This window comes from Vipera ursinii, assembly GCF_947247035.1.
Source record: "Vipera ursinii genome assembly, chromosome: 2".
NCBI classification, from domain to species: domain Eukaryota; kingdom Metazoa; phylum Chordata; class Lepidosauria; order Squamata; family Viperidae; genus Vipera; species Vipera ursinii.
Genome location: NC_139513.1, coordinates 27,984,208 through 27,996,004, shown reverse-complemented (window position 1 = coordinate 27,996,004; position 11,797 = coordinate 27,984,208). Strand labels below are relative to the sequence as shown.

At 44.7% G+C, this 11,797-nt stretch overlaps 1 protein-coding gene across 3 annotated transcripts in view; it reads left to right on the top strand.

Moving 5' to 3' along the window:
- The first annotated feature begins 375 nt into the window (after positions 1-375).
- NDUFAF3 (NADH:ubiquinone oxidoreductase complex assembly factor 3) overlaps positions 376-11,797 on the top strand; it is a 28,963-nt gene continuing 17,541 nt past the window's right edge. The window contains exons 1-6 of one of the 3 annotated variants that reach the window (XM_083356094.1): positions 376-462; positions 4,188-4,386; positions 5,460-5,526; positions 5,644-5,744; positions 6,467-6,572; positions 10,597-11,152. In XM_083356094.1, coding sequence (XP_083212220.1) covers positions 398-462; positions 4,188-4,386; positions 5,460-5,526; positions 5,644-5,744; positions 6,467-6,562 — 528 coding nt within the window. In that variant the 5' untranslated portion in view covers positions 376-397 and the 3' untranslated portion in view covers positions 6,563-6,572; positions 10,597-11,152. Of the gene's footprint in view, positions 463-4,187; positions 4,387-5,459; positions 5,527-5,643; positions 5,745-6,466; positions 6,945-10,596; positions 11,153-11,797 lie in introns of those variants that run through there. The other 2 variants (XM_083356095.1, XM_083356093.1) reach the window with 2 other exon arrangements.

Sequence of the window (11,797 nt, the reverse complement as noted above, 5' to 3'; positions counted from 1 at the left end):
CATTATCATTTATTATTATTATTATTATTATTATTATTATTATTATTATTATTATTATTATTATTATTATTATTATTATTATTATTATTATTATTATTATTATTATTATTATTATGACAATGTGAAATTTGAGCGGGCCACAAACAAGAAGTATATATCGGAGGTGGTGACCCTTTGAGAGCTGTATGCAACGAAATTTCATTTTGATGCATGCCGATTGGTGTACATTCAAAGTGACAAGAAAGTTATCATCATCATTTAAAAAGAACAGACAAGCTGAGAAAGGGGCGGGGGGGGGGGTTGGGATTGGCAGCTGCGCGTCCTCGCTCCGACCACCGCTAGAGGGCGCGGGGCGGCCTTCCCGGGCAAGGCCCCGCCCGCTCTTCCCGCCGCTCTCATGGCTGCCCTCCGGTCGCTGGGCTCGGCTCTCGCCTGGCGAGCAAGGCCCGTTTTCGCCCGCAGGTCAGTGCAGCGATGGGGCTGGAGACCGAAAAGCGCCCAATTCGCCCCTTTGCACCCGGGGAGGGGTTGGAGCTGCTGCAGCTGCATTTCGGCTCGGCGCTGGGGAGCTCCGCCTCTCGGGGATCCAGCCTGGTACTGAAGCTCCGCCGTGCCCGTAAAAGACACGCCCGGGGCTGCGGGGGGCTCCGGGCTGCGGCTCCTAACTGGCCTTGGCTGAAGCTCAGCAAGCCGGATTTCCAGAGGGGCGCTCGGGGAAACGCCGGCGCGGTCCTGGGCCGGGCGAAGCAGCCTGTTCGGAGGAGGCGCCTTTCGCTCTCGGCGGCTGAGAAAACTCTTGGCCCGCGTGGCTGGGAAATTTTCCCCCTCAAGTAGGAGCTTTCCTGCAGGAGGAATTAAACCACTTTTTCTGTGAGGGAGTGCGGGGGGTGGGGGAAAAAAAGAAAGAAATCGCTTGGTTTAGTTGTGGCTCAGAAATAAGAATAAGCAGACTTTGTAATAATGCCGCTTGGGGTGTGTGTGAAAGCCCTAACAAGCAGGCATATACATAGAATGAAGGCTACTGCTAAGCTTGTAAGCCGCCCTGAGTCTTCGGAGAAGGGCGGGATATAAATGGAATAAAAATAAAAAATAAAAATAAAGAAAGGGGCACGGCAGTCCCAGATCTGGATGGATTTGGAAGTTATGTTGGAGTCTGAATTAAAATTGGATTTGATGTTGGGCTGCCTGTTATGGTGCCGAGGGTTGGGATGGGACAGGAAAGGCGCTTTGGCTTTTGTTGCTTAGCTGGAAAAGGGTTTCAGGGGTGCACACTATTTTACATGCGCACCACTTTTCAAAGCCCATTTGTAACTATGGCTAGTCCTCGACTTACGACCATTATTGAGCCCAAAATTGCTGGGTCTAAGACTCTTTTAAGTGAAACGTTTGTTAAACATTTTATTTCATTTCATTTATTATATTTGTATACCGCCCTTCTCCCGAAGGACCCAGGGCGGTGAACAGGGCACATAAAAATACAGAATACAAAAATTAAAAAAAAGGAATTAAATAAGAGCCCGAGCTAAAAACAGTAGAGTAATAAAAATCCCCAATAAAAACCCCAGCACATCCCCCATCAGGCCAGGCCGGCTTGCTCAAATAGGTAGGTCTTCAGGCCGTGTCGGAAAGAGCGAAGGTCAGGTGCCATCCGGAGCTCAACCGGCAGCTGATTCCATACCTCTGGGGCGCCCACAGAGAAGGCCCTCCCCCTGGGGGCCACCAGCCAACATTTTCTGACCGGTGGCACCCTGAGGAGGCCCTCTCTGTGGGAACGCACAGGGCGGAGGGAAGTTGATGCCGGCAGCAGGTGATTCCCGAGGTACTCCGGACCCATGCCATGTAGGGCCTTGAAAACCATTACCAAATCCTTGAACCTCACCCGGAAGACAACTGGTAGCCAATGCAGCTCGCGGAGCAAAGGTGTAACACGGGAGTACCGGGAAACTCCCAAGACAACTCTTGCGGCTGCATTCTGTACCAGCTGCAGCCTCCGAGTGGTTTTTTAACGTTTGTTAAACATTTTATGACTTTTCTTGCCACAGTTGTTAAGTGAATCACTGCAGTTGCTAAATTAAGTAACGCGGTTGCTATGTGAAACTGGTTCCCCCATTGACTTTGCTTGTCAGAAGGTGGCAAAAGGTGATCGCATGACCCCCGGGACACTGCAATTGTCATTTGAACCGGTTGCCAAGCATCTGAATTTTCATCACGTGACCGTGGGGAATACTGTGATGGTTGTAAGTGTGAAAAATGGTCATAAGTCAAAAGGCAGCTCTGTCCTTAGTGGATATATTTAAATAATACCTCCTCAAAGTTCAGAGTTCACTCAGTTTTGCCAGAGGCAGGCGTGTGCAATACAGGTAGTCCTCGACTTACGACCACAATTGAGCCCAACGTTTCTGTTGCTAAGTGAAACATTTGTTAAGTGAATTTTGCCCCATTTTATGACCTTTCTAGACACAGTTGTTAAGTGAATCACTGCAGTTATTTAGTAACGGTTGTTAAGTGAATCTGGCTTCCCTTTGACATTGCTTATCAGAAGGAACAAAACGAGAGCACATGACCTCAGGACATTGAAACTGGCATAAATATGAGTCAGTTGTCAAGCATCCAAATTTTGATCATGTGACTATGGGGATGCTGCAACAGTTGTATGAAAAACTCATAAGTCACTTTTTTTAGTGACATTGTAACTTTGAGCAGTCACTAAATGAACTGTTGTAAGTCAAGGACTACCTGTACTTTGAAAAGCTAAAATCTTGTTTGAAAAGTCCTTAGTGTTGCTTGTTTCAAGAGCTTTAAACCCATTGAGAAAGCAGCAGTATCAACAATTACAGGCCAGTTGAACCTTACAGAAGGGAGAGTGCCAAAATTATTTAATTATGCCATTCTGTCCAGAGCATTTACCTCATAAAATTATATTGCTGGCTGGAATATTCTGGCAGTTGAAGTCCTCGCATCTTTAAAATGGCTAAGATTGGGAAAACTGCAATAAAGGGATGTAAATTATTCTGGATTAAAATAAGGGGACAAGACAATAACCTGCCTACTATAATTTAAATGCTGTTTTTTCACATTGTACCTAGAAGTACAGATAGTCCTCAACTTACAACAGTTCAATTAGTGACCATTTTGTTCTGAACCAGCCCTCTTCTCGCACCCCTAATCAAAAGAAGAGTCTGGAAAGCGTCCAAGACCAAAAGGCTTCTGCCAAGATTTAATTACACTGTTACAAAAATACAAGAGCTTGTCTTCTCAAACGGAAAAGTTGCTTTCAGCAACCAGCCCCTCCCCAAACACTTCTTTTATAGAGAGCTCAGGGCGTGGTCTCCCTGTGCCTCCTCCCGAGGAGTCCCATAGCCTTTCTTTGTTTGTCCCTGCTCGTCTGCCTCCTGCGTCGGGCGTCCTTGAACAGGGCCAGCTGTGGGTCATCATCCTCCGCACTCTCGGGCTCACACAGCTGAGAAGAGGTTCCCGGCTGAGGACTCTGCAAAGCCTCCAAATCATCATCAGCCGGTTCGTTTCCCTCCTCCCCCACATCTGAGTCCTCCGATACATCGGACCCGGCTGTCGGACCCACAGGCTGGCCCTGAGTCACAACACATTTTTAGTTCCGTTTGGAACTGAAAAATGTGACTTATAACCATTTTTCACACTCGTGACCATTGCAGTAACCCCATGGTCACATGAAGAAAATTCAGATGCTCATATTTATGACGGTTGCAGTATCTCAGGATCACGTGATCACCTTTTGCAGCCACCTGACAAGCAAAGTCAATGGGAAAGGCAGGTTCACTTAACGACTACATTACTTAAGAGCTGCAGCGATTCACTTAACAACTGTGGTAAGAAAGGTCGTAAAATGACGCAAAACTCAATGTCACACTTAGCAACATAAACTTTGGGCTCAATTGTGGTTGTAAGCCAACTACTTGTAACTCGACTACAATTTTACTTCCCCAGTGGCCACAATTTTACTTCAATCCTGCACAGAGCTTTAACCAGTATTCAGGGTTACTGTGTTGTCTGTCCTTTTTGGATATAGCTCAACTCCAGGTAGTAGCCCCTCATTTCCATTTAGTTCATGTAACAACCAGTAAAAGTTTAGTGAAAGCTAGCTAACTGACATTTTGACTTACTGGTCAGGCCTTCCGCCATTATCTCATATTCTCTCTCTCTCTTTTCAGTTTCAGGCAATCTCAGCGAAATCATCGCCTCACACCTTCCGATGATGAGCTTCTCCAAAAAACAACAATCCATCATTTGGAAAGAGACTCACCAAACATGATGTTTATTGAAAATTACACTAATTATGGTTTCTCCATCAATGGGAACACAGTGGTAGGCCCTTGTGCTATTTTGCCACAAGCCATCCTGCAGTGGAATGTGAGTGTGTAAGCTTTTCAGTTCCTTAATAGAGATACATGAATCTCTTCAGTTCAGGATATATATTTTCTCCCTGTAATATATTTTTCCTTAAATCCATTTACAGCAAGTCCTTGCGTAATAATGGGAATTTCCACGACTAAGCAATATCGTTTTAAAGAGCAATGTATACGATCACACTGCTTAGCGATGGCAGTTCCAGCCAGTTCTAGATTACCATCATTAAGCAAGAACCTCATGAGCTTGACTTCCTGCTGGCTTCCCCAATGATTTTGCTTGTGGGAAGCTGTCAACTATATTCACGTGATAGCGGGATGCTGTGATTGACAGAAATCTGGGCTGGTTCCTGAACACCTGGATCGTGATCATTTGACTACAAGGTCACTGCAACAATGAGGATCAGTCATAACTAGCACTCATTTAGTGCCGTTCCAGGTTTGAATGGTTGCTGAGGGAGTGTCATTTAATAAGGACCACCTGTACATGCCAGTTTGCGATTCACATAGAATAAGAGCCTTGGTGGAGCAGTGGGCTAATGCCTCCTTAAGTAACACCAGCTGCCTGCAATTAGTGCAGGTTCGCATCCCACCAGGCTCAAGGTTGACTCAGCCTTCCATCCTTCCGAGGTAGGTAAAATGAGGACCCAGATTGTTGGGGGCAATTAAGCTGACTTTGTAATAATGCCGCTTGGGTGTGTGTGTGAAAGCCCTAATAAGCAGGCATATACATAGAATGAAGGCTACTGCTAAGCTTGTAAGCCGCCCTGAGTCTTCGGAGAAGGGCGGGATATAAACGGAATTAAAATAAAAAATAATAAAAAAATGTTTTTAATGGAAACTATGTATTTTAATGCATAAAACTCCTGCTTACCTTCAGAGATCATGTAGTCCATCTAAAGCAGTGTTTCTCAACCTTGACCTCTTGAGATGTATGGACTTCAACATGCCGGCTGTTCTGGGAGTTGAAGTCCACACACCTTCCAAGTGGACAAGGTTGAGAAACACTGCGTTTTCTTATGCTGCTTATTGAGTATTGGAAAAGTTTGTCTTATATTATTTTGTTTCATATTCCAGGTTGGCACATACAAAGATATTATTGGAGACAGTCTTGTTCTGTTCTATATGCTGGAGCCCAAAATAGGTACAAAAGAACCGTGGGTCTTGGGCTGGGGTTTTAGAGGGTTTGTGTTACTTTTGGTCTTAAGGAGGAAATAACGTCTCATCATCTTTCCCTGCCTTGCCCTGCTGGTTGTCCTAGAAATTGTGGTCCTGGGAACGGGAGCCAAAGTAGAGAGGCTGGATCCTGATGTCCTGAAATGTTTGCAGCAACGTGGGATTGCTGTGGAAGTACAAAGCACGGTAAGAGGTGGTGTGGTAAGGACAGGAAGAAGCAGATAGCAAGAAAGATTAGGGGAGAAAGCAACACACTAGTTTTTCTTCTTCGGGTTGAGGAATTTATGAAACCTCAAAATAGAAAAAGCTGGATGGCACAGGCAGCGTGAAACCTCATTGCCCGACGCAGTGTTTGGCATGCTTAGCATTCTTATTTAGGTTGCATACTTCTAGTCCTCATGGTTTGTTTCTTTAACGTGCACAGAAATGCATACGGAGCTTATTTTTTATCTCCAGAAGTCTTTACTTGGATCATATGCTCCAGGAAATTTGGCAGTAAGGCCTTTGGCATTTTGCAATGGAATTTGTACCGCTCTTTTCCTCCATATGCGTTGATATAGTGATTTGCTAAAGCATGAACTGGCAATAGACATAGGCTCTCATCTTTTTCTCCATACGGATTCCTTTGGTTGGGGTGCATTTTTTCCCTGCTGGCTTTGAACTTGGACCCAGGCGCCCAGCTGTACGTACCTTCTTGTGGATGGAAACTAATCAAGGAGAGGACCAACCTAGAACTAAGGAGAAATTTCCTGACAGTTAGAACAATTAATCAGTGGAAGGACTTGCCTCCAGAAGTTGTGGGTGCTCCCAACACTGGAGATTTTGAAGAAGATCGGACAGTTATGTAGGGTTTCCTGCTTGAGTAGGGGGTTACTCTGTTATTCTGTCTCATCTCTTTGGCTCCACAGCCTAACGCTTGCGCCACTTTCAACTTCCTGGTAAGCGAACGACGCGTGACAGCTGCTGGACTAATACCTCCTCCTCCTGGTGCCATGTCTGAATAAGCCTTTAAGGGTAAGACGAGATAAGAGGCGTTCTAAGCAGGCTAGAGAAAGAGACTCTACTGTCATGGCTGCCCACCCCTTCGGGGAGCTTTCAGCTGCTTCTCCCGGTCACAGACAAGCATCAGCAGCAAAACATCACCAAAAGAGCTGGGTTTTGTTTGTTTTTTTCCAGGTTTACAGTTAGAGCTGAGGCTGGCTGCTCTTCCTTGCATTGCAGCAGCAGCCCAGCTTGGAAAAGAAGGCCTGAAAGTGATTATTATGCACCACTGTTTGTGTCTTATATCTAGTTGTTCTCTGAAACAACTGCAGGCTGCTAGTGAATTTTTATCCTCGGAGGAAATCTGTTGGGTAGACTGAAATAAAATTATTTGTCCAAAATTGATTTGCAGGCTTTGAGACGAAGTTTTAAATGTGGGCTTCTTTGCCTACGTGTCATCTATTTTGTTATTTATTTTATTTATTTATTTCTGTTTACATAACCCTCTGCTTGACCCTGCTTAGCATATCCTACGTTATCAGTGAACTGCAATTTAAGTTTTTATTTAAGCAGCCCAGCGAACGAATCATAAAAAGAACATGTGAAAACATATAAGGAAGATAGTCATGGCCGAAATTGTTGGCACCCCAGAAATTTTTCCAGAAAATCAAGTATTTCTCATAGAAAAGTATTGCAGGGACACATGTTTTGCTATATACAGGTTTATTCCCTTTGTGTGTATTGGAACACAACAAAAAAAAGGAGGAAAAAAAGCAAATTGGACATAATGTCAAACAAAACTCCAAAAATGGGCCAGACAAAATTATTGGCACCCTTAACTTAATATTTGGTTGCACACCCTTTGGAAAAAATAACTGAAATCAGTCGCTTCCTATAACCATCAATAAGCTTCTTACACCTCTCACCCGGAATTTTGGACCACTCTTCCTTCGCAAACTGCTCCATGTCTCTCTTATTGGAAGGGTGCCTTTTCCCAACAGCAATTTTAAGATCTCTCCACAGGTGTTCAATGGGATTCAGATCTGGACTCATTGCTGGCCACTTCAGAACTCTCCAGCGCTTTCTTGCCATCCATTTCTGGGTGCTTTTTGACGTATGTTTGGGGTCATTGTCCTGCTGGAAGACCCAAGATCTCGGACAAAAACCCAGCTTTCTGACACTGGGCTCTACAGTGCGACCCAAAATCCTTTGGTAATCCTCAGATTTCATGATGCCTTGCACACATTCAAGGCACCCAGTGCCAGAGGCAGCAAAACAACCCCAACACATCGTTGAACCTCCACCATATTTCACTGTAGGTACTGTGTTCTTTTCTTTGTAGGCCTCATTTCGTTTTCGGTAAACAGTAGAATGATGTGCTTTACCAAAAAGCTCTATCTTGGTCTCATCTGTCCACAAGACGTTTTCCCAGAAGGATTTTGGCTTACTCAAGTACATTTTGGCAAGCTGTAATCTTGCTTTTTTATGTCTCTGTGTCAGCAGTGGGGTCCTCCTGGGTCTCCTGCCATAGCGTTTCATTTCATTTAAATGTCGACGGATAGTTCGCGCTGACACTGATGCTCCCTGAGCCTGCAGGACAGCTTGCATTCCTTTGGAACTTGTTTGGGGCTGCTTATCCACCATCTGGACTATCCTGCGTTGCAACCTTTCATCAATTTTTCTCTTCTGTCCACAACCAGGGAGATTAGCTACAGTGCCATGGGTTGCAAACTTTTCTTCTCCTCTTTCTGTTGTCCATGCTTAGTGTGGCACACACAGACACACAATGCAAAGACTAAGTGAACTTCTCTCCTTTTTATCTGCTTTCAGGTGTGATTTTTATATATTGCCCACACCTGTTACTTGCCCCAGATGTTTAAAGGAGCATCACATACTTGAAACAATCTTATTTATCCACAATTTTGAAAGGGTGTCAGTAATTTTGTCCAGCCCATTTTTGGAGTTTTGTTTGACATTATGTCCAATTTGCTTTTTTTCCTCCCTTTTTTTGTTGTGTTCCAATACACACAAAGGGAATAAACCTATGTATATCAAAACATGTGTTCCTGCAATACTTTTCTGTGAGAAATACTTGATTTTCTGGAAAAATTTCTGGGGTGCCAACAATTTCGGCCATGACTATCTAATCTCTCCCTATTGTCAATATTCATAACCCATGCCAGAGACCAAGCCAACATGTTTTTCTGTGTTCTGCGTGTGGTGTGTGCCTGCACATGGTGGCTGCTAAGAGAGGGAGGGTGGGGTCTGGGTTTGCAGAGCTAGAGGACGATGTCATGGCTTAGGAAGTAAGAGGGATGTGCCTCATGGTTAGCTTATTGCTTGTAGCTCAGCATTGATGTGAGGGTTGTCTTTTGAATAAAATCTCATTTAAAAGGCCTACATGGCAGAACATGGATGAATCAATAGCAATAGCAATATGCCACTCCATAGTGCTTTACAGCACTCTCTAAGCAAGGGGTAGGAAACCTCAGCTCTTTTATGACTCATGGACTTCAACTCCCAAAATTCCTCAGTCAACATAGCTGACTGAGGAATTTTGGGAGTTGAAGTCCATGAGTCATAAAAGAGCCAAGATTGCCTACCCCTGCTCTAAGCAGTTTACAGCATATATTTTTTTAAAATTCCATTTATATCCCGCCCTTCTCCGAAGACTCAGGGCGGCTTACAAGCTTAGCAGTAGCCTTCATTCTATGTATATGCCTGCTTATTAGGGCTTTCGCCCCCCCCCCCAGCGGCATTATTACAAAGTCAGCTTATTGCCCCCAACAATCTGGGTCCTCATTTTACCTACCTCGGAAGGATGGAAGGCTGAGTCAACCTTGAGCCTGGTGGGATGCGAACCTGCACTAATTGCAGGCAGCTGGTGTTATTTAAGGAGGCATTAGCCCACTGCTCCACCAAGGCTCTTTTTTATTGCTCCCAGTAATCTGGGTCCTCATTTTACCGACATCAGAACGCTGAATCAATCTAGTGCCTGTCAGGATCGAACTCCTAGCGGTGGGCAGAGTTAGCTTGCAATACTGCATTCTAACCACCGTTCCTTCACATCTCCTATTGAAGGACTGCTTCCTGTCACTGAAAGCTCAGAGTGGACTCCAAGCCCTCTTGAACCTGGGATAGTTTGCATAGGAACCATGCATTGTTACAAGGCCGTAGCCTCTTCTGCCATTTTGCAGAGCAAACAGCTGGCGTGCCATATTGCTTAGCTTAAGCATATCCCAGACCCATAGTTTTAAGGAACATGTCATAAAGGTAGTCCTCGACTTACAACAGTTCATTTAGTGACCGCTCAAACTTAACAACGGCACTGAAAAAAGTGACCTACAAGTTTTTCACACAACTGTTGCAGCATCCCCATGGTCACATGATGAAAATTCCAGTGCTTGACAACTGACTCATTTATGACGGTTGCAGTGTCCTGGGGCCATGTGATCTCATTTTGTGACCTTCTGGCAAGCAATGTCAAAAAGAAGCCAGATTCACTTAACAATCGTGTTACTAACTTACGTAATAACTGCTGCGATTCACTTAACAACTGTGGCAAGGTCATAAAATGGGGCAAAATTTACTTAACAAATGTTTTACTTAGCAACAGAAATTTGGGGCTCAATTGTGGGTTGTACGTTGAGGACTACCTATATTGCACACGTCTGCATCTGGCAAAGCTGAGTGGACTCTGAACTTTGAGGAGGTATTATTTAAATATATGCACCAAGGACAGAGCTGCCCTTTGCCAGGACTTGTGGAACCGTCAACAGATCAGTCAATGATATATCCAAGTGGATCCCAAATCTTTTACAGTCATGGAAAGCGATTTTGGTTCTCACATTTAAGTGCTCCAGGAAAGCTAACTGGTCTTTTAAACGTCTTTCATAGCCTCATTACTATGAACCTGTATTTATTTCCCATGAGATAAGATAGGAAATGAACTTTTAGTAGAACAGCTTAATAATTTGATTCAAAAGACAAAAAAGTGGCTCCACTTGGATGCACAAACTGCAACTGTTTAAAGTTAACCCAAAGCCTGTTTTTATAGGAACACCCAGCAGTGGGCAGCCATGTGACACCAGGAAAAGATGTGACTGCTTTAGGGAATTGAGGACAGGTGCTGTTGCTGCACAAGGGCATCTGCAAATGACTGGGCAGCTGTTTGCCTTTGAATTTAAGGTCATTTAATTCCTGTTGACAGGCATTTTGTGTATCAAATCAAGGAATCTGTACAAGTTAATTAATGCATCTTTCCCCACAATATCTTTACAGAATGATTCACTGTGATATGGCATAAACCATTGGCATGCGTTACCTTAACAACTGAAGGTTTGTTTGAGTAGTCTCTCAAGACTACAAAGACAAATCCACAGAGTTGGGTTGACCTTTTTTGGGGGGAAGTGGTTTGAAAGGGCTGACTTGGGTCCTGGCTGGCCTTATGCCTAAGGCAGGACTAGAACTCAAAGTCTTCTAGTTTTCAGTCCAGTGCCTTTAACCGCTACACCAAACTGGCTCTCCAATTTGTATAAGCAACTGATGTCCCATAAGCCACCAAATAAACATGTGTCCATCATTACTTTATAAGTAAGCATTGCGGTTGCCCTCAGGGGGCAGGGTGGGCGTGGCCTACTGGGTGGGCATGGCTAGTGCGTGTATGGCCTACTGGGTGGGCGTGGCCAGCTCTACATCGTTCGCATGAAGGGTGCCTATGGGGGCCCGGGCAGGAGTGGGACAGATCTGGGGGTCTGGCAGGAGGAGGGTCTCCGGGCCAGGGCCAAGGCAGTGGGGGCCGTTCCCTCACTGTTTCCAGGATGGCTTCGTGGGCCACATGAAACCACTTCGCGGGCCGGATCTGGCCCCCGGGCCTTGTGTTTGACATGTCTGCTCTAGAACAGAGGTGTCAAACTGTCGGCTGCGTCACACGGAAGTTGCGCCCACCCCATTTCCAGCAATGGCAAAACTGTCCCAATACATTGTGAGATGTCTGCTCTAGAATATTTCAGTTAGCTTTCCCAGGCCAATCAAAACAAGAACAGACTGAATTTGAGAAACATGCAGTGCTTTTTTTGTAAAAGAAAAAGGTGCTGGAACTCACACACGTCATACAACCTGCCTTGCGTACCCTACAAGGTATTCCATCCAAAAAAGGTGCTGGAACTCTGTTCTGAGCGTTCTATGAGAAAAAAAGCCCTGGAAACATGTGATTTTTAACAAAGACAGTTCCTAAAGTTAGATTGCAAGAGTTGTAG